At 33.7% G+C, this 23719-nt stretch overlaps 1 protein-coding gene across 1 annotated transcript in view; it reads left to right on the top strand.

Annotated features, from left to right (window-relative positions):
- The window catches only part of LOC132759342 (uncharacterized), a gene marked incomplete at its 3' end in the record, with an annotated part of 73217 nt that overhangs the window by 28709 nt on the left and 20789 nt on the right, over positions 1–23719 (top strand). Inside the window, exons 21-36 of the mRNA XM_060751098.1 lie at positions 825–1036; positions 1701–1851; positions 3552–3803; positions 4300–4521; positions 5454–5585; positions 6150–6357; positions 6680–6883; positions 7147–7364; positions 10792–10805; positions 10859–11059; positions 12742–12883; positions 14436–14557; positions 16069–16154; positions 16775–16895; positions 17741–17984; positions 19064–19119. Of these exons, the coding sequence (XP_060607081.1) occupies positions 825–1036; positions 1701–1851; positions 3552–3803; positions 4300–4521; positions 5454–5585; positions 6150–6357; positions 6680–6883; positions 7147–7364; positions 10792–10805; positions 10859–11059; positions 12742–12883; positions 14436–14557; positions 16069–16154; positions 16775–16895; positions 17741–17984; positions 19064–19119 (2585 nt within the window). The remainder of the gene's footprint in view (positions 1–824; positions 1037–1700; positions 1852–3551; positions 3804–4299; positions 4522–5453; positions 5586–6149; positions 6358–6679; positions 6884–7146; positions 7365–10791; positions 10806–10858; positions 11060–12741; positions 12884–14435; positions 14558–16068; positions 16155–16774; positions 16896–17740; positions 17985–19063; positions 19120–23719) is intronic.

Genomic DNA, 23719 nt, shown 5'->3' on the forward strand with positions numbered 1-23719 from the left:
GCTGGTCTGGATCTATGCTGGTTGCAAACTATGATGGTTTTGTTATGACACAGCTCATTTGTAAATTAGTTGTCCAAAATTTTGCAAGGATGTTAAATATTTTCAAAAGAGATAGATTGTCAGCTGGCTTTGCTGAAACTGTTTTATGTAAATGATGGACAGAGTGGCCTATTAACTGGTGATGGTGTTGGTAGATTTTAGGCTTTCAAGCAGTTTATTAGCATTAGTTACCTTCAGTTTGGTAAGAAGCTGATAACTTCGATCAGTACATATCAGAGCAGAGGTTACAGTGCAAATGACTGTAAAAAGGATTTCATGATCAATCACAATGAAAGTGACCTGCACCTTCCTGGAATTTAACCAGGGTTGCCTGAATCACAGTCCAATGCTCTAGCTATTGAGCTTAACAGACAATGTATAAAGTATTTATATACTGCAATATCATGACACAAATTTTAGTGTCTTTTTCATGGATTGGACATTCTTTGAATTTAAGATCCAACAAAATTCATTTTTTGTCTGCTGTAAGGTTATTTTTAGTTACGTTAGTTTCATTATCCAAATAATGAGGCAATCCGTGAATAAAAAAAACACAACAAAAAAATGTCCTTTTGGACAAAACAATAAATTTTATAATCATGCAATTGAATGCACAGTACACAATGTATGTGTTAAATAAGAAAACAAGTACATGTAGCTGAAATATACTGTATACATAAAAAATTAACATGAAAATTTCCCGTTGTGCGAGTTTCGTTATTTTTGGTATATGTAAAATATATACATGTATACAGTAGTATATTATATTTGTAATTAATTTTCAGAAAAATGAAGAAAAACCTAATGAAAAAGAAATACCTGAAGAGCCTCCTCAAGATTTATTTAAAGGAACAGAATTTCTAGTTGTCGGGGTAACCAATGGGTCATCTGATCCTGCTGGCAAGCTACAAATTCTTAAACAACAAATAGAACAGATAGATAAATCAAATTTTCAGGAAATGAACAATGTGGCAACGGCAATATCTGAAATGGAACGGTAAGATGAATTTTATGTTAATGTATGATTAATATAACAGCATAGCCGAGAGGTTAACGGGTGTGACTAGTAATCTAAAGAACAAACGTCTGGATATACATGTATATTATTCTAGTCGTTTCACTAATCTTATACATGTATATTAATCTAGTGGTTCCACTGACCATATACATGTATCTTAATCGAGTGGTTTCACTGACCATATACATGTATATTAATCTAGTGTTTAATAAATTTGTCTATAAACTAGTAAAGCAATTTTTGAAGCAGGAAATATGATTACACTAAATTAGTAGATTTAACATTCACCCCAAACTTCTGGAACTGAAAGTGATTTGCCTTGCCACTAGTATAGAGCCAGGCCATCTGATTGACTCTATACTTTTTGAAGCTCATTTTGTTAACTTTGATTTTAAAATTTTTAATAAACTTTGAATGGATTGTTAATCCATTACACAAATTTAGAAGGTCCCATAGTTATAAAACCTTTTCCTGAGATCAAGCTAGATTCTCAACATTTTCATTGGTCAATTTACATCTGTGCCTGTTTCTGACCAATCAAATAGCTGAGAAATAGCTGAAATTGAAATAAGAATATTTCTTTATATCCTCGGCCCCTGGTCAAGGGTTAAACATTGTTACTTGAATACCAACTGTTTTACAGAGATTTGGCCTCTATGGACCTTCAAGATCAGCAGAGGTATGGTCAGCTATGTGGTATCTATGACAACATGATGAACTTTGTCAACAACATCAAGGATAGGGTTAGATATCTCCCACTTACCTTGAATGCTGAACCTGACAAACTGAAAGATGTAAGTTTATTAATATTTTTTTTGGTGTTTTGTTTTCATGAATGAATTTAAACAAATTGTATTATCTGATATCTATATAATAAAAGTACAAATTGTCACATTAGTGTAGTAACAGTTTAACTTTTATCTAATTACATAAGGAGTTACTGCAATAAGGTGACAAAATGTTAAAGTGATGATAACCTTACTTTTTGATCTAGCAATAACTGCTCTTTATCCAACCCACCAACTCTATAAAAAGTTTTGGTAAAGCATCTGTGTGTACATCCCAGGACACTTACCTGGCAGCTACATTGACCATTGATGTTAGGGTGAGGTTTGAGGTTTTTTGGTCAAGGTCACCAAGCTGAAAGAACTTTACTTGGACTTGGTGTAAAAAAAGTTTACTTGGACTTGGTGTGAAATGGATGTAATTAGTTTAATACAAGAGCCTGTTTTGAGCAGGGTGATGCTCCCTGAATAGGTTTTGGACACAGGAAAGTACACCTCTTGTAGTTACAGAGTTATGTCCCTGGAAAAAGTTCAAAGTACAATAATTCCAAAATTAGGCAAGGCAGAGTGACTGTTCTTTGCAGTGCACTTCTAATCAATGGGATCTATCAACCTTCAAAGTTTATACCTCTTATGGTTTACAAAGTTCAAAAAGTAAAAATGAACAAAGGGAAATTACTACGAAATTTGGCAAGGCGGAGTTCAAGTTCTTTTGCACTGCACATCCACTCATTGAGATATACCTACCTACAAAGTTTCATGTTGATATCTCATATAGTTTTACAGCTATGTCCTGGACAAGATTTTTCTAAAAGGGGAGATAATTCAAAAATGAGGCTTAACAGAGTTATGATTCTTTTGCACTGCACTTCTACTCAATGAGATCTATCTACATACAATGTTTCATGTTGATATCTTTTATAGTTTAGAGTTATGTTACGGACAAAGTTCAAAGTGCTAAAATTAACAAATGGCGATAACTCCAAAATTAAGCAAAAAGGAGTTATGGTTCTTGTGCACTGCACATCTACCCATTGAGATCTATTTACCTACAAAGTTTTATGTTGACATCTCTTATAGTTTTAGAGTTATGTCCCGGACAAGATTTTTCTAATAGGGGAGTAATTCAAAAACCAGGCAAAATAGAGTTATGGTTCTTTCACAATGCACTCCCTCTTAATGCCCTCTGCCACTGTATAAAGTTTAAATAAATTATCTCCAAGGGTTTTCAAGTTATGCTCTGGACAAGACAACGGAGGGACAGACAAGATGGCAACTATATGCTCTCCCTTTGTTCAATCGATATACGCTAAACCTTCAAAATTTGTTCTTTTTGCCCTAATGCAACTTTTCGAAATGCGAATTATCTAAATCATACATGTATATTTTGCTGTGTCAAAGTGGTGCTGAAGACAGCTAAGGGTGTCCATTTTTTGTGTTACCGATATTCTTGTATAACCTGTTGAATTTGTATAATGGATTTGCCCTGCTTTGGAACAGTCCATTCAAGGTTAAGGGGTTTCAATATTAAGATATCAATAATTGAGCTACCTTCAGAATAGGGCATGGTCAGTGTACACGCTGTACAGGATTTCATGGCCTTTGGCCATTCAGTTTTGCTTCCAACAGGTTAAGTTTTAAATCTTTTGAATTCATAACTATTGTCACAATAAAATCATTATTGATGCAAAGATTTATTTTGTCTATAGGGTCGTGACAAAATCTTAACAGAGCTGGTGAAAGCAGAAACCCGACTGAAAGCCTTGCAGCCTCTCAGATATAAGGAATATGTGCTGGTAGCAGGTGCTGGCAAAAATGAGCAATTTACAGATGAAATTCTGAAAACTCTGTCCGCAGAAAAAATTCTGGAATTTTCTAAAATATTCACTCATTACTTAAAAGATTTGTCAAATACAAATGGACGGTCATTGATGAGTATATTGAAGCTTATGCAATCAAGGGTTTGTATATATTTTAACAATTATATAGATGAGTCTTAAAGCAGCATGCCTCATATATTAATAACAGTTTTAAAACAGAATTTTGGCATAGAGTTTCCATGATATGTTTTATAATTTTTTTTTATTAACTGTACACAATAATAGGGGCAGTAACTCTTGTTTGATAAAAGAAATAACAAACATATACCGGTAGGTGTTTGTTACATACTTTTGATAAATAGGGACAAATAAATTTATTATCTTGAGTAATCATTTGCTTGACATTTTCTTTAATTATTCAGGGACTGTAACTCATGTTTGATTGACTTTTTTCTTTTATTAAACAGGGGGAGTAACTTTTGTTTGATTGACTTTTTTATCAGGGGCAGTAACTCTTGTTTGATTGACTTTTTCTTTTATCTATCAAAATAAAGTGCAGTAACTTGTTTAATTGACTTTTTCTTTATTTATCAGGAGCAGTAACTCTTGTTTAATTGATTTTTTCCTTTTTTATCAGGGGCAGTTACTCTTGTTGGATATTGGCAGTGACAAGATTATTGTGGATATAGAGTACATGATTCATCTTGAAGCAAATCTATGGCAGCTATTACCAGCAGATCTTATCAAGATTAATACCACAGTAACATGTATTGGTGATAGCAGCCATGTTTGGGAGCATAAGTCTGTAGAGACAAAGATACTGGGTGAAATACCAGGAGCTGGTGATAAAGAAGACAAGGTAACCAAGTACCCCTCCCAAAAAATGTGAAGAATTTTATCTGTAGAATGTTAAATAGAGGATATTAAATGAGTATAAGTTTAATACTGAACCAGTTGAATAAAATTATATTATGCAAGCCTCTGGCGAGCATATTATTTTATTCAAATAAATTTAGAAATAAACTTACACGAGTTTAAAATTTATAGTATAACGCTTACATTTAGCTCATATCTTTACGCTATGTTTTAAAACGCAAATGACGTCGCGTCAAAATATATGCACGGCTGTGTAATACCATTTTCACAGAGTCGCAAAATAGGCAGGGGTATGTGATACACTTGCTTATCAAGCAAGTCTCTTGTGCATTATAGAGCATTCCCTATCAAGGGCCCCTTTTATTTATTACATAATGAATAAATACATATAATATCTAAATACAAAATGTATGGTTGTTACTCACATGAGATAAAGCTATTTGTCTGTTTAGTTGAAATTTAGACCATTTCAAGAAGAAAAATCCTTTTAGGATGAATGACCACAAAATGATATGGACACATTTATACAAAATCTGGACAAAAGTAGTTTATGTTAAAATTGTCTGACATTTCATTCTGCTATTTTTTATTCTTCTTTTTTTAAAATGAACAGATGAACCTAATTTTCTTTATTTTTTGTTTGTTTTATTTTTACTGTAATTTTGAAATCTTTTTAGAAATTGTAAGGTATGATTGATTGAACTAACTAATGCATTGAGGGACTATCTGTAAAACTGAAATATAAACAATTTGATATTACCTGCATTACATAAAACCCAACAAAAAACAAAACCCTTGATCATTTTTAGTGATTATGAATATTTTATTGCTCTGATATTTTTAAATTTTCACATTTTTCTATAAGCTTTGATAAAATTCTAATGTCAGAGTTGTCTGCATAATATCTGTTTACAGAAGAAGGTATTGTGGTTGTTACTGGAGAAGAGTCTAGGACTTATAAGAGTCCCCTGCCTGAGGACGAAACCTGAAGAAGAACATTCCGTCTTTGTAATTCAACAAAATGTGTCCAGTCCACCTCAACCTTTGGTAAATTTTATACCAGTCTATTTTGAGAATAGAAAAACTTGAATTTGTACACCAGTCTATGTATTTGGGAATTGTCATCAGTCAGTTGTAGATTCCTCTATTTGTGTAATGGATTTGCCCTGTTTTGAATTTGGAACAGTTTAAGAGATTTAAAAATCAAAATACAAAAATTGAGCTCTCAACAGTATAGAGCCTGGTGGTCAGACTCTGCCGCAGCACAGATGTGCAGGCTTGACTGGTTCTATACTGGTGACAAAGGAGAATCTCTGTCAAGTAAAGGGTTAATCATTCACCAGTTTTTCTCAGACTGGTTAGATAATTTCTTTTGTTTGTTATTGAAATAAAACTTATGCATACTTCTCAAAGTAGGATGATCCTCTGTAACTACAATGTATATAGTATTTATTTGACAATTACAAAATGTTGGTATTATTTTCTGAGTGAGCCTAAAATAAAGTCGAAATGATGTTTGATGTTTGTTTCTGTCAATAAAGTTATTTAAATCCAAACCAAATTAACACCTCAACCCCATATTTTTTTAAAAAATTTATTCTATTATTTCAGAATGACTACTGGACACCTAGCAAAGATTCTACAAATTACGTTGTTATGAAACAGAAGTATACATTCCCCCTCGGTTTACCAGATTATATTCTTCCACTCATCATATCAAACACAAACAAATTTGGTCACATGATAGTAATGTCTGGAGGAGGCGTGGTTTATCAAAATGGGGCGGTCCAAACTGTCATCATCAAGGAGGAGATTCATGGTTGGTTGATTTATTTGCATATATTACAAACTAAATCAATCAATAATATTATATATGTGCATATTAATATTTAATACATGCTAAATATTGTAGACATTATTTCATTTGTTATAAAATAAAATGGTATGAACTATTTCTTTTTTTTTTTCTAGATAAAGAATTTATTTAAGAATTCAGATTTTTGGAAAGTTTGTTCTGATTTTATAGCCTTGCATTCAAACAAATCATACAAAGGTTTTTTTGTTTTTGTTTTTAATTATTTTTGTTAATATACCACCACTGGATATTAAATTCATTTACGTGTGAACAAATTTTATTACAGGGATGGATACTATTGTCCTTGAATCATGGTGTTACATGCCAAATCTGGACACCCTGGATGACTCAAGAATGTCAAAATTAACGCCCTCCTATGTCAAGGACTATACTTGGAATATTTTCTGTATCTTCACTGATATTGTTGATGACCTTCTACAAAGGTCAAGAATTGTTCCTATGGTAACAAAAGATTTCCCAAAAGACCTTGGTGAGTATGTTTATATTCAAATTTTAGCTATTTAAATACAATCTAATTTTCGAGTACTGTTTTAAGGTGAAGTGATCGTTTTCTGTGTAAAACATCAGTTGATGACATTATTGGTTCATTACAGTAATACAATAAGGTTTCATAATTAAGTTTGCAATCACCTGTTCTTTTAAACAAGAACGTGATACAAAATTTACAGAATTTGTTCAAACTGCTGATGGATGGACTAAAGTGTTATAAGATATGAAATTTTATTTATTCAGTGAACATCTCTGTTGGTTGCAAGCACACATGGGTGAACAATGCAGATTGTTCTGTTGTTCAGTCTGTTTGTACAATGTGTAACCATTGCTGTGGTAACAGGGAAGACTGTCCTTGGAATGGTATTATGGGAGAGTATCTACGACAGAGTGGTTGCTGTGCAGACACATCAGGCTGTCAGGGTTGTGGTATATGCATTCCTTGTGCACAAGAGTTATGGGTAAGAGTCCTTGAATCATTTTAACTTGTTTATAGATTCATGTCTACTGTTAAACCATAGCTGTAACCTAGTAGTAGGATGTTTGATTAGCAATTAGAGAGTTGCCGAACATTTCTCAGTGCTGATATGATTCTCAGTGGAATTCACATGCCTAGCAAAAAGGGAGTGGTCAGACTTAGTCTAATTAAAAGAATGTCAGGCTAGAAAAGAGGATGTCATACCAGATGAATTCTTAGCGATAGAATGTCTGACTTGCAATGAAGATTGAGATATTTGTGATAACAAGGGAAACATTTTTGAACAATTGTGTTGCATGTCACATTGCAAAAAATACCTTGATCCAAATTCATGTGCAAATAGTCATGTCACTATACACACAGCCATGCTTGTTTCTTCAGTCAGGTTAATGGCACAAAGTTAATATCTTGTATAGCCATGCTACATACCATTATAGTGAATGTAATGTAATGACATGTAACATGGCATATAGTTAATGTCATGTACAAATATGTTACATGGCATATAGTTAATGTAATATACTGACATGTAACATGGCATATAGTTAATGTAATGTACAGACATGTAACTTGGCATATAGTTAATGTCATGTACAGATATGTAACATGGCATATAGTAAATGTAATGTACAGACATGTAACATGGCATAAAGTTAATGTCATGTACAGATATGTAACATGGCATATAGTAAATGTAATGTACAGACATGTAACATGGCATAAAGTTAATGTCATGTACAGATATGTTACATGGCATATAGTAAATGTAATGTACAGACATGTTACATGGCATATAGTTCATGTCATGTACTGACATGTAACATGGCATATAGTTAATGTCATGTACAGATATGTTACATGGCATATAGTAAATGTAATGTACAGACATGTTACATGGCATATAGTTCATGTCATATACTGACATGTAACATGGCATATAGTTAATGTCATGTACAGATATGTTACATGGCATATAGTAAATGTAATGTACAGACATGTAACTTGGCATATAGTTAATGTCATGTACAGATATGTTACATGGCATATAGTAAATGTAATGTACAGACATGTTACATGGCATATAGTTAATGTCATGTACAGATATGTTACATGGCATATAGTAAATGTAATGTACAGACATTTTACATGGCATATAGTTCATGTCATGTACTGACATGTAACATGGCATATAGTTAATGTCATGTACAGATATGTTACATGGCACATAGTTTATGTGATGTACAGTCATGTTAGATGCCACATAGTTAATGTCATGTACAGTCATGTTAAATGAACAAACTTAATATCTTGTACAGTAATGTTACATATCACACAGTAAAATGTGCTTCTTTAATTGATATAACAAGATCTGCATTTACAATACCATGTCAAAATGCATTTAGCAAGATGTTATTTTATCAATTTTTATACCCCCGCACAACAAAGTTGTAAGGGGGGTATACTGGAATCAGCTTGTCCGTCCGTCCGGCCGTCCGTCTGGCCGTCCGTCCGGCCGTCCGTCTGTCGGTTTTTTCTTGTCCGCCCAATAACTTAAGATTCCTTTGACCCTTAGTCTTCATATTTGGCATGGAGGTTAGTCATGATTAGTAGATGACCCCTATTGATTTTGAGGTCACTAGGTCAAAGGTCAAGGTCACAGGGGCCTTGACTTCAAAAATCTTGTCCGTCCATTCACTTAAGATTCCTGTGACCTACAGTCGTCATATTTGGCATGGAGGTTAGTCATGATTAGTAGATAATCCCTATTGATTTTGAGGTCACTAGGTCAAAGGTCAAGGTCACAGGGGCCTTGACTTCAAAAAGCTTGTCCACCCAATAACTTAAGATTCCTTTGACCCACAGTCTTCATATTTGGCATGGAGGTAAGTCATGATCAGTACATGACCCCTATTGATTTTGAGGTCACCAGGTCAAAGGTCAAGGTCACAGGGGCCTTGACTTCAAAAAGCTTGTCCGCCCAATAACTTAAGATTCCTTTGACCCACAGTCTTCATATTTGGCATGGAGGCTAGTCATGATAAGTAGATGACCCCTATTGACTTTGAGGTCACCAGGTCAAAGGTCAAGGTCACAGGGGCCTTGACTTCAAAAAGCTTGTCCGCTCAATAATTTAAGTTTCCTTTGACCCACAGTCTTCATATTTGGCATGGAGGTTAGACATGATTAGTAGATGATCCCTATTGACTTTGAGGTCACCAGGTCAAAGGTCAAGGTCACAGGGGCCTTGACTTCAAAAAGCTTGTCCGCCCTATAACTTAAGATTCCTTTGACCCACAGTATTTATTTTTGGCATGGTGGTTAGTCATGATGACCAGATGACCCCTATTGATTTTGAGGTCAAAGGTCGAGGTCACAGGGGCCTTGACAAAAAAAAGCTTGTCGGACCAACAACTAAAGATTCTATTAAACCACAGTCGTTATATTTAACATAGAGGTCAGTCATGATTAGAAGATGACCCCTATTAATTTTGAGGTCACAGGGTCAAAGGTCAAGGTCACAGGGGCCTTGACTAAAAAGTTTGTCCACCTAATAACTTATAAATTCTTTGACCCACTGTCTTCATATTTGACATGGAGGTAGATCATGAACATTAAGTGACTCCTATTGATTTTGAGGTCACTGGGTCAAAGGTCAAGGTCATAGGGACTTTGACTTCAAAAAGTTTGTCCACCCTTAAGATTTCTTAGACCCACAGTCTTCATATTTGGCATGGATGTTGATCATGACTATAAGGTGACCCCTATTGATTTTGAGGTCACTGGGTCAAAGGTCAAGGTCACAGGGACCTTGACAAAAAAAAAAGCTTTTCTTCTCAATTGCTTAAGAATGTCCTGTCCGCAATGAATTGATTTTGACATTTTCACATTTGAAGCATGTAGAATACATAACTTAGCAATGCACTGGCTTAGTAACCTCAGATTTGGCAGGGAGGTTGTCCTTGAGCTCTAAATGGCCACTGTTGATTCTGACAAAGTGGTATGCGGGGGTATTCACGCCATGATAGTGGCAGTTCTAGTTACATTTTTAGAGCCACATTTGATTAAATAATTTCTTCATATAGATGTCTATGTACAATATTACACTTCAGTATATATTTCAAGGCATTTATTTGATCTTACTCGGGGTATACGGTCTTGGTTGCGGCCATACGGTAACATTTATTTTATCTCACATAGGATATACGGTCTTGGTTACGGCCATGCGGTAACATTTATTTTATCTCACACAGGGTATACGGTCTCGGTTATGGCCATACGGTAACCTTTATTTGATCTCACATAGGATATATGGTCTTGGTTACAGCCATGCGGTAACCTTTATTTGATCTCACATAGGATATACGGTCTTGGTTACGGCCAGGCGGTAACATTTATTTTTTCTCACACAGGGTATACGGTCTCGGTTACGGCCATACGGTAACATTTATTTTATGTCACACAGGGTATACGGTCTAGGTTACGGCCATACGGTAATGCCATTACAGAGATAGAGTTGAACATTGCTGAGAAAACAAGGATTTTAAAGCCTGGTGAGGAGAGTAAGCAGAAATTGAGGGATCCCCTGAAACAATCAGTCATGCCATTAGACCCCTTCATCTTTAATGAAATAGAATTTACAAATCTGTCTTCTGAAAACAAATTAATTTGTCTCAGAGAGTAAGTATGATGGTTTGCGTCTAGTTTAAATTTGACTTAAAAAATATTAATTCTAACACTACCGGAGATTACCTTTATGTAAACAAAGAAGGCCGGAAGCATGATATATTTCACAGCAAATACACTTATTTTTTTTATTTCTCTCTCTATATGTAGGGGTTTTGATCAGGGATGTCACGGTTAGAAAAAATGCTAACTGTTCAAACGGTGACCTAATAATTGTTTTAAACCTTTTAACCGGCATTATCAATAAAATCCTTAGATTTTCAACATAAACTTTGTTTCTTTATGACAAGACATGACATTTTGTTTGTATTTTGCTGTACTCAGAATGATTACAATATATGTCTGAATATGGTGTAATTATATTATAAAAATGTTGTTTTAATTGTTGCAGAATCTTGTTACAATATCTGTTATTAAGATGTCTGAAAGGTTATATTGTTAAAGTTTAAACAGTTGTATGTTTGAACCACTTACCATAGCTTATATGGCAAACAATCATTAAATGCATTTAAACAACTGGTTGAATAGAATTTTTAACAAGTTATATGACCAAGTTTAAACAGTTGTAAGCTTATGTAGTTTGAACCACCTAGCATGTGTTATATGGCCAATAACCATTATACAAGACTAGTGGTCATAAAGATTTATTTTTTTTTGACATGTTATATGACCAAGCTTAAACAGTTGTTAACTTATGTAATTTGAACCATTATACTTAGATTATATGGCTAACAACCATTTATACAACTAGTTATAAAGATTATTTTTTTTGGTGAGGTTATATGGCCCAATTTAAACAGGTGTAATCTTATGTAACATAAGCTGCTTAATGTGGAATATATGGCTAAAACTATATAACCTACTGGAAATAATGGATATTGACAGGTTGTATGGCCAAATTTAAACATAAGTTAGCAGCTTAGAGCAAGCATTACATTGCATCAGGCTAACAACTGTTTAAAACGTCTTTATAACAAATTTCATAATTAGTTTCTTTCAATGGAATAGAAATTAATTCATAAATTTATATCAGTCAAATATAAAGATATTGATATATAAACAATGCAATTATCCAATGAAAATTGGTGTTACATATGGACCTAATAAAGAGATAGAGGATATTTGTTTGTTTTGCATGTAAGATTGAAATATAATTTCACTGAGTGAACACCAGATGCAATATTTTCACGAGTGGCGTAGCCACGAGTGAAAATATAATAGCTGGTGTTCACGAATGAAATATATTTCAATCTTATATGTAAAATAAATAAATTTTCTTTTTATTTCATGCTTTTTAAGTGATTTTAAGTACTTTTTACTGATTTTGCCGCGTAACGTCGCGCATTCTCCTTTTTGACGTCATCACATCATGATGTCACATCATCAATTTTGAAATATAGTTCTGTTCAATTTCTCTAACTTTGTTACATTTTTAACATGATGTATGGTGACATTAACTTTATTTTCCTAAAGAAGCAAAATTTACGCATGACGGAATTTATTTTTGCCTGTTATTCCATTTAATTATGATTTTCTTTTCATCCGCATTCAGATATAGTTCGGCTACAGTGAACATTATATTTTATAAATTTCACTAGTGGTTTATCAAAATATAATCATCTGATATGTTAAAATAAAACACTGGAAAGCATGAAATAAATAATTTTTTTACACAGGGAATCAGATGGTACGATACTGAAGGCTTTCCCAGGTGTTGCAGCCAGTGTAAAAGATTTAAATACAGCCAATTTACCTGGAAAATTACCAAATCTACTAAGTAATGGAGATCAAATCAAACTGAAGATAACAGATCCACTGGTAATATATGAAATATATAGATATAGATACTTTTTAGCTCGCCTTTTGAAGAATCGTCATTGTCAGCGTTGGCATTACCACTTTTGTTGAAGTTTTCATACCACCTCAAGTATTTTTAAAGTCCATTGACATGTGGCTTTGAACCTTTGTACACTACCTCAACCTATAGACAGAAGTAGGTAACTCTATCAATTTTTTTGACAGAATTATGCTCCTTTTTCAACTTAGAATTCAGGTTAATGTTTGCCTACTACATCAGATATTTTCAAAGTCCATTTTCATATGGCTTTGAAACTTTGTACACTTGTGCACCATCATGCCCCTAAGCTATACACATAGGAGATGACTGTATCAAAAATAAAATTATGCCCCTTTTTCCACATAGAATTTGCCTGACAGTTTGCGGACCACCTCAAATATTTTCAAATTCCATAGACATATGGCTTTGAACCTTGCACACTTGTTCACCATCAGGCCCCTAAGCTGTACACAGGAGAAAGTCACTACATCAAGCATTTTAACAGAATTTTACTATGAAAATTTCGTTAAAGTTTGCTTACTACCTCAAATATTTCAATTAGCTTTACTTTTAATATAGAAGAAATGATTTCACAAGCACTTTTTGTCACATTGTTGCCTGTTGCTGAAAAAATGCCCAAACATGCACTTTTTTCCCTTCTGTACTTTTATTGACAATCTGAAAAGACACTCAATTGATGTGCCAAATAATTAAATGATTTTTCTAGAAAGTAATTTTTATTTACTTAAAATTATATAAGACATGGGCTTTATGGGAGTATGTTCTTTTATTTTATTTTGTTTGTTTGAAAATAATAATTATAGATCTTGAATAAGATCATTAAAACACTTGTATTTTGAATGTTATAATGAGTTCGTTATACCAAATGTGCCAAACGCGTTGAAATTCATGTCGATAAACAATCCAGTTTTGAGCACCTAAATCCAGCTAAAAAATCCAGTTTTGGTCACATGTATTGGTAGAAAGGTGTGTAGTCAAATAATTGTCTAGGGGTTTAGGCAGAATGGTTTGATGGTGGGGTGTAGGTTGAAGTGATAGCAGTTTTCAAGAGGAGTGGGGAGTGGTAGTGGTTTTGGGGTAGTGTTTAGAGTATTTTTTTATTTGCGTAGTGGTTTTGAGTGGTGGTGGTTTTCGGGTAGGGGTTAGAGTAATGTTTTTTTTTTGTGATGTGGTTTTAAGTGGTAGTAGTTTGTGAGTGGAGATGTAGGTGCAGTGGGGGTAGGGGTTAGAAGTTAGTGGTTTGTTGATGGGGGTTTGAAAATTATTTTTTTTTAGTCATATTGATAAAAAAAATTTTTTTAGCATATATTTGTGAATTTACATTATTAGACTGTATTATCTTTGGCAATACATTACAAAATTTTGAACAGCTATATGAAACAGTTAATTACAGTATTGTTGTAACAAAATTAATGTTAAAAAAATGAGTTATGAGGTAAGTTTTGATTGACTGTAATACAGGGAGTAAAGTTGTAATTTGAATAATATTGGTATACAATGTATTTGATATAGGGAGCATCCTTGCTGCCATCAGAAGAGTCTAAAAAAGGAACAGACAGACTTCAAATAGAGCCTCAATACTTTGCATCTATTGGTCGAGAGGTCAAGGTCATACATGAATCTGGAATAGTAGTGTAAGTATTGTATTTTACTTGCTACATTATTACATATGACATTCATGGCAGTGAGGTCAAGGCCACTTGACATTGCATTAGACCCACACTACGAAGGAGTAAGGGGGGTATACTGGAATCAGCTTGTCCGTCCAGTCTTCATGTTGGCATGGAGGTTAGTCATGACTAGTAGATAATCCCTATTGATTTTGAGGTCACTAGGTCAAAGGTCAAGGTCACAGTGGCCTTGACTAAAAAAAGATTGTCCGCCCAATAACTTAAGATTCCTTTGACCCACAGTCTTCATATTTGGCATGGAGGTTAGTCATGATTAGAAGATGACCCCTATTGATTTTGAGGTCACTGAGTCAGAGGTCAAGGTCACAGTGGCCCTGACTTAAAAAAGCTTGTCCGCCCAATAACTAGATTTCTTTGACCCACAGTCTTCATATTTAGCATGAAGGTTAGTCATGATTAGTAGATGACCCCTATTGATTTTGAGGTCACTCGGTCAAAGGTCAAGGTCACAGGGGCCTTGTCTAAAAAAAGCTTGTCCGCCCAATAACTTAAGATTCCTTTAACCCACAGTCTTCATATTTGGCACGAATGTTAGTCATGATTAGTAAATGACCCCTATTGATTTTGAGGTCACTGGGTCAAAGGTCAAGGTCACAGGGACTTTGACTTCAAAAAGTTTGTTCACCAAATTACTTAAGAAACCTTTGACCCACAGTCTCCATATTTGGCATGGAGGTTGATCATGACCATTAGGTGACCCCTATTTATTTTGAGGTCACTGGGTCAAAAGTCAAGGCCACAGGGGTGGTCAACAGAGTGCTTTGGTCAACAGTCTTCATATTTAATATTGAGGTTGTTTATGACTAGTAGATGGCCCCTTTTGATTTTTAGTTGACTGTGTCAAAGGTCAAGGTCACGGGGATTTTTACTATAATAAGTTTGTGTGCTCAAATGCTTAATAATGCCTGTCCGCAGTGTATGGATTTTGACATTTGAAGCATGTAGAATACATAACTTAGCAATGCACTGGCTTAGTAACCTAAGATTTGGCAGGGATGTTGTCCTTGAGCTCTAAATGGCCACTGTTGATTCTGACAAAGTGGTATGCGGGGGTATTCACACCATGACAATGGCATTTCTAGTTAAATTTATAAATTATTACATGTGACATTCATTGAAGTGAGGTCAATGTCACTTGACAATGCATTAGAGGATGTTTCATTTTATAAATTATTATATATAACATTCTTTGCAGTGGGGTCAAGGTCACTTGACATTGCATTAGAAGAAGTTTGTTCTTCTTGAATATTGGTACAGTATTCAGTTAGATTACTGCCCACTCCTTCATGGAGCAGGCACTATATAAATGAACAAAACTGACTTAAATTTAAAGTCCTCAGCAACATTTATGATATTGTAAATAAATAATGAAATCTAATAAGTTTAAATCACTTTATTAATGGAAACACATAAAAATTATCTTGACAATTCCATGCTATTTTTGTATCATACAGGTATGATTCACCATCCACGGCTATTCCTGTTGGTCAGCTGATAGCTGTACGACCAATGACAAAGGAGTTTGACAATTTCTCCATTCGTAAGTATTTTATCATGCATATATATGTGTATCAATATTCAGGTTATGTAAAAAAAAAACAGGGCACAATGTTTTTATGTCAAATGATGAACAATGCATAATTATGTGTTTTGAATTAAAAAAAAAAACACTTGCCCCTCTCCGCAGTGGGCTCCAATCCCGACAGGACTTTGGATTCTTTCATGTGAGGAAGCTATCCAGCTAGCTTATGGAACATGGGTGGTTCTACTTAGGTGCCTGTTCATGCCTGAAATAACCTGAGGTCTTCCTCCACCAGTAAAGCTGGAACGTCCCCATATGACCTATACTGAGTCGTTGTGACGTTAAACCCAATCAAACAAACAAACAATTTAAAACAGATAACTAGTCATGTTTTTATGTCAGAGTAAACTATTTATTTTGATTAAAGGTGTAAATTTCTAAATAATGCAAGATATTCATGTGCTGTATTCATAATGAAGATGGTATGTACTTACTTAATGTAAAAAAAAATGAAGAAAGCATACAGTTATATTTTCAATTAAAAGAATAACTAGTTTCCATGTTTTTATAGATAAAATAATTAATTTGTTAATCATTTCTTCTGCACAAGTATTTCAGTAAGTTTTTACCATTTGCAGGAGTTTTAGCAGTTGGTAAATCAAGTACCATTGCTATGGGCTTAGCACCACAGAACTACGCCCCAAACCGACAGCCAGGCTGGAATTCTCAATCCATTGGCTACCATGCAGATGATGGAGGGTATGATACCCATTTCTTGTTTGATTCATAATCTTTACCCTGATCCCACAGACTTATCTACCTGAATTTTTAAAATGGACTTGTCCAGCTTCCATACTTGGAACTGTCTATAGTCAATTATGGGGAAATCAAGATGAATTTAATGTTAGTCAGCCAACAGTATAGACACTGGTCAGACAGCATGTATGTGCAGAATGGCTTGGCCCTATACTTGTGGCAAAGGCTTTTGACTTTTGGTTTCAGCAAGTAATGGTTAAAGAAATAGCAGCTATGCCACTAGTATTAGATTGGTGAATATGAATATCATTTTTGACTGAATTATTGCCCTTTGATTTTTTTTTAAGCAGAAAACCAGATTTTGCAACAAATTCTTGTTACATGTTTTACATTTTTACAATGAAATCATTTCCTGATAATGGGATGTTTCAAAATATAACAAAATAACATAAACAGTTTCAGATCAGACTGTACACAAACCAAACTCCTGTGATCAGTACATTGCAAATACTGTCAAATCTTCAACATGTTATGAATATTGTGTAATGTGCCCTAAACCTGTAGAATATGTGATGTGATTATGCTCTGCTTTGAATTAGGGCTATTCCATTTGTGCAAGTTGGCCAGGTTGTATACTAGAGGCGTCAAAAGGCAACCTAATAACCGAGTTAAATGTTAAACAGATCATACAAAACTCTTTGATTTTGAATATTAACTTTGTTTCCTTATGACATGATTTGACATTTACCGGTAGTTCATATTTTGTTGACTCATCAAACTATTATGTTCCAGCAAGTTAACGGATAAAAACAAATTTTGACTTGATACTTTTCTCATTTTATTTTCAGGATTTATCTGGAATCGGGCTATGCTACAAGAAAAACACAGAAATGTCAAGTTGGTGATATAATGTCCTTTTACATCGACTTTGCCAAGAACAAAGGCTTCTTTAGAAAGAATGGAGAGAAAATGATTGAGTTAAATTTGAACTTTAACAAACTAGCGTGTTATCCTACGATAGGATTGCACTCTCATGGGGAAGCTGTGGAGATCCTAGAGAAAGAATTTTGGATTCCAAAAACAGAGCAAGAAGTGAGTTAAACTTATTTGTATTAAAGATGCTAAATGAAAATTGTTGGGTACAATAAGGTGGATTTACAGTGGTTTTTATTTTATTTTCAAAAACTAAAAAGTAGATATATGTTTTGTTCTTAAGTAGCCAGAGTGGAGAGCTGTGGCCTTGTTGGTAAGGTGTCTGGGTCTCATACAAGGGGTCATGGGTTCAAGCCCTACTGGAGTCATGAGATTTCAGTACTGGTTAGTTTCCAGGAAGTGAACCCTTTGAAGTTGTTTGAATAAGTATTAGACCAGGGCATTGTACATCTGTGCCATTTGTTTATGGTATGATGATCTGCTATGATTGTTATTCAGTCGGTACTAATGTTTTAGAATTTTCCCTAACAATATCAATGGTCTTGTCCAGTTTTTGAAAAATGAAGAAGTTGATTAAAGATATTAAGCTTTTCAAATGTTAAACTTTCATTACAAACAACTTTCGATAAGTATGTTTAAACCAAGAACCATGGATGTGTAGATGTCGGATGAAAACTAAATGAAGAATTCGCAATCTGATAATTTAATGGTTGATATGTCTATATAACTAGTAATGGTGAATGTGATTATAGGTAATTGCCATTACAATCATATATAAATACATGTACAGTGTGACTTCTGAATTCTGAAACTACTAAAATCTAGAAACTTCTGAAATCTGAACAAATATCAGTGTCCTGAAATTTCTCCTGTTTTCTATGAAGTTCACACTACTTCAGAATTCTGGAACTTTTAAATTCTGAATTCCGTAAGATTTTTTGGGTAATATTTATTACAATTTACTTCCAAAATCCGGAAATTGAAAAGATGTGACGGATTATTATACTTGAGACTGCAGACTTTGTCTGATGGAGTCTGAATTTGAGGGATAATGAAAAAGTGAACTTCTAAATTCCTGAAACTTTCAAAATATAAACCTTTTTGGCTAGTCCCACAGGTGCTCGGTTTTCAGAAGTTACACTGTATTCATTATTTTCTGAATATAAATTCACAATATCATTATTCAAGTCAAACATTTCTTATTTTAAATGATATTTACAATTTTTTTTCTGTTTCAGAGCAATTACACTCCACCTGCCTATGCGACATACAAATATGGGAATCTCTGGATCAGGTAATGTTTTCCTTGATAATTAACACATACTGTATAAATTATATATCTGTAAATTATATACATTTGTATTTGTAAATAATATATATATATCCAACATGTAAAGTTTTGAAACAATACGGAAAGAATGAAGCGATTGCAATTGTTTATTAACAAAACTGTAATAATAATTGAAGGTTCAACATTCATTAACATTTTTTGGGGGAAAGCAAAACTTTTCATCAATTAAGACAGGTAAAAGAATGTACTTGTAGAAAATCTTTTTCTTACTCGAAATGTTGATGAAATGTCTGAATGTTAATGAAAATGTGGGTGTAATGTCTGAATGTTGATGAAAATGTTGATGAAATGTCTGAATGTTGATGAAAACGTGGGTGTAATGTCTGAATGTTGATGAAAATGTTGGTGTAATGCCTGAATGACGATGAAAATGTTGATGTAATGCCTGAATGTTGATGAAAATGTAGGTGTAATGTCTGAATGTTGATGAAAATGTTCGTGTAATGTCTGAATGTTGATGACTAATGTAGGTGTAATGTCTGAATGTTGATGAAAATGTGGGTGTAATGTCTGAATGTTGATGAAAATGTTGGTGTAATGTCTGAATGTGGATGAAAAATGTTGGTGTAATGTCTGAATGTTGATGAAAAATGTGGGTGTAATGTCTGAATGTTGATGAAAAATGTATGTGTAATGTCTGAATGTTGATAAAAAATGTGGGTGTAATGCCTGAATGTTGATGAAAATGTGGGTGTAATGTCTGAATGTTGATGAAAATGTGGGTGTAATGCCTGAATGTTGATGAAAAAGTTGGTGTAATGTCTGAATGTGGATGAAAAAGTTGGTGTAATGTCTGAATGTTGATGAAAAATGTAGGTGTAATGTCTGAATGTTGATGAAGATGTGGGTGTAATGTCTGAATGGTGATGAAAATGTGGGTGTAATGTCTGAATATTGATGAAAATGTATGTGTAATGACTGAATGTTGATGGAAATTTGGGTGTAATGTCTGAATGTTGATGAAAGTGTGGATGCAATGCATGAATGTTGATAAAAATGTAGGTATAATGTCTGAATGTTGATGAAAATGTGGGTGTAATGTCTGAATGTTGATGAAAAATGTAGGTGTAATGCCTGAATGTTGATGAAAAATGTTGGTGTAATGTCTGAATGTTGATGAAAATGTATGTGTAATGACTGAATGTTGATGGAAATTTGGGTGTAATGCCTGAATGTTGATGAAAGTGTGGATGCAATGCATGAATGTTGATAAAAATGTAGGTATAATGTCTGAATGTTGATGAAAATGTGGGTGTAATGTCTGAATGTTGATGAAAATGTTGGTGTAATGCCTGAATGTTGATGAAAATGTAGGTGTAATGCCTGAATGTTGATGAAAATGTATGTGTAATGTCTGAATGTTGATGAAAGTGTGGGTGTAATGTCTGAATGTTGATGAAAATGTGGGTGTAATGTCTGAATGTTGATGAAAATGTGGGTTGTAATTCTGAATGTTGATGAAAATGTTGGTGTAATGTCTGAATGTTTGATAAAAATGTGGGTGTAATGTCTAAATGTTGATGAAAAATGTAGGTGTAATGTCTGAATGTTGATGAAAATTGTGGTGTAATGTCTGAATGTTGATGAAAATGTGGGTGTAATGTCTGAATGTTGATGAAATGTTGGTTGTAATGTCTGAATGTTGATGAAAATGTGGGTGTAATGTCTAAATGTTGATGAAAAATGTAGGTGTAATGTCTGAATGTTGATGAAAATGTATGTGTAATGTCTGAATGTTGATGAAAATGTAGGTGTAATGCCTGAATGTTGATGAAAATGTATGTGTAATGTCTGAATGTTGATGAAAGTGTGGGTGTAATGTCTGAATGTTGATGAAAATGTTGGTGTAATGTCTGAATGTTGATGAAAAATGTAGGTGTAATGTCTGAATGTTGATGAAAATGTATGTGTAATGTCTGAATGTTGATGAAAATGTTGGTGTAATGCCTGAATGACGATGAAAATGTGGGTGTAATGCCTGAATGTTGATGAAAATGTATGTGTAATGTCTGAATGTTGATGAAAATGTAGGTGTAATGCCTGAATGTTGATGAAACTGTTGGTGTAATGTCAGAATGTTGATGAAAATGTGGTGTAATGTCTGAATGTTGATGAAAAATGTAGGTGTAATGTCTGAATGTTGAATGAAAATGTTGGTGTAATGTCTGAATGTTGATGAAAATGTGGGTGTAATGTCTCAATGTTGATGAAAATGTTGGTGTAATGTCTGAATGTTGATGAAAATGTTGGTGTAATGTCTGAATGTGGATGAAAATGTATGTGTAATGTTTGAATGTTGATGAAAAATGTAGGTGTAATGTCTGAATGTTGATGAAAATGTATGTGTAATGTCTGAATGTTGATGAAAATGTTGGTGTAATGTCTGAATGTTGATGAAAAATGGTGGGTTTGTAATGTCTCAATGTCGATGAAAATGTTGGTGTAATGTCTGAATGTTGATTGAAAATGTTGGTTTAATGTCTGAATGTGGATGAAAATGTATGTGTAATGTTTGAATGTTGATGAAAATGTAGGTGAAATGTCTGAATGTTGATGAAAATGTATGTGTAATGTCTGAATGTTGATGAAATGTTTGTTCTTTGTAATGCCTGAATGACGATGAAAAATGTAGGTGTAATGTCTGAATGTTGATGAAAATGTATGTGTAATGCCTGAATGTTATGAAAATGTAGGTGTAATGGCCTGAATGTTGATGAAAATGTTTGGTGTAATGTCTTGAATGTTTGATGAAATGTTGGTTGTAATGTCTGAATGTTGATGAAAATGTAGGTGTAATGTCTGAATGTTGATGAAAATGTTGGTGTAATGTCTGAATGTTGATGAAAATGTGGGTGTAATGTCTCAATGTTGATGAAAATGTTGGTGTAATGTCTGAATGTTGATGAAAAATGTTGTGTAATGTCTGAATGTGGATGAAAATGTATGTGTAATGTTTGAATGTTTGATGAAAATGTAGGTGTAATGTCTGAATGTTTGATGAAAATGTAGGTGTAATGTCTGAATGTTGGATGAAAATGTTGGTGTAATGTCTGAATGTTGATGAAAATGTGGGTGTAATGTCTCAATGTTGATGAAAATGTGGTTGTAATGTCTCAATGTGATGAAAATGTTTTGGTGTAATGTCTGAATGTGGATGAAAATGTATGTGTAATGTTTGGAATGTTGATGAAAATGTGGGTTGTAATGTCTGAATGTTGATGAAAATGTTGGTGTAATGTCTGAATGTTGATGAAGATGTGGGTGTAATGTCTGAATGGTGATGAAAATGTGGGTCGGGTGTAATGTCTAAATGTTGATGAAAATGTGGTGTGTAATGTCTGAATGTTGATTGAAAAATGTGGGTGTAATGTCTGAATGTTGATGAAAATGTATGTTGTAATGTGTCTGAATGTTGAATGAAAATGTGGGTGTAATGTCTGAATATTGATGAAAATGTATGTGTAATGACTGAATGTTGATGGAAATTTGGGTGTTATGTCTGAATGTTGATGAAAGTGTGGATGCAATGCCATGAATGTTGATAAAAATGTAGGTATAATGTCTGAATGTTGATGAAAATGTGGGTGTAATGTCTGAATGTTGATGAAAAATGTAGGTGTAATGCCTGAATGTTGATGAAAAATGTTGGTGTAATGTCTGAATGTTGATGAAAATGTTATGTGTAATGACTGAATGTTGATGGAAAATTTGGTGTAATGCCTGAATGTTTGATGAAAGTGTGGATGCAATGCATGAATGTTGATAAAAATGTAGGTATAATGTCTGAATGTTGATGAAAATGTGGGTGTAATGTCTGAATGTTGATGAAAATGTTGGGTGTAATGCCTGAATGTGATGAAAATGTAGGTGTAATGCCTGAATGTTGATGAAAATGTATGTGTAATGTCTGAATGTTGATGAAAGTGTGGGTGTAATGTCTGAATGTTGATGAAAATGTGGGGTAATGTCTGAATGTTGATGAAAAATGTAGGTGTAATGTCTGAATGTTGATGAAAATGTGGGTGTAATGTCTGAATGTTGATGAAAATGTGGGTGTAATGTCTGAATGTTGATGAAATGTTGGTTGTAATGTCTGAATGTTGATGAAAATGTGGGTGTAATGTCTAAATGTTGATGAAAAATGTAGGTGTAATGTCTGAATGTTGATGAAAATGTATGTGTAATGTCTGAATTTGAATGAAAATGTAGTGTAATGCCTGAATGTTGATGAAAATGTATGTGTAATGTCTGAATGTTGATGAAAGTGTGGGTGTAATGTCTGAATGTTGATGAAAATGTTGGTGTAATGTCTGAATGTTGATGAAAAATGTAGGTGTAATGTCTGAATGTTGATGAAAATGTATGTGTAATGTCTCTGAATGTTGATTGAAAATGTTGGTGTAATGCCTGAATGACGATGATTGAAAATGTGGGTGTAATGCCTGAATGTTGATGAAAATGTATGTGTAATGTCTGAATGTTGATGAAAATGTAGGTGTAATGCCTGAATGTTGATGAAAATGTATGTGTAATGTCTGAATGT

This window comes from Ruditapes philippinarum, unplaced genomic scaffold (assembly GCF_026571515.1).
Source record: "Ruditapes philippinarum isolate M1 unplaced genomic scaffold, ASM2657151v2 ctg4098_1_1_1_1, whole genome shotgun sequence".
Taxonomy (NCBI): Eukaryota; Metazoa; Mollusca; class Bivalvia; order Venerida; family Veneridae; genus Ruditapes; species Ruditapes philippinarum.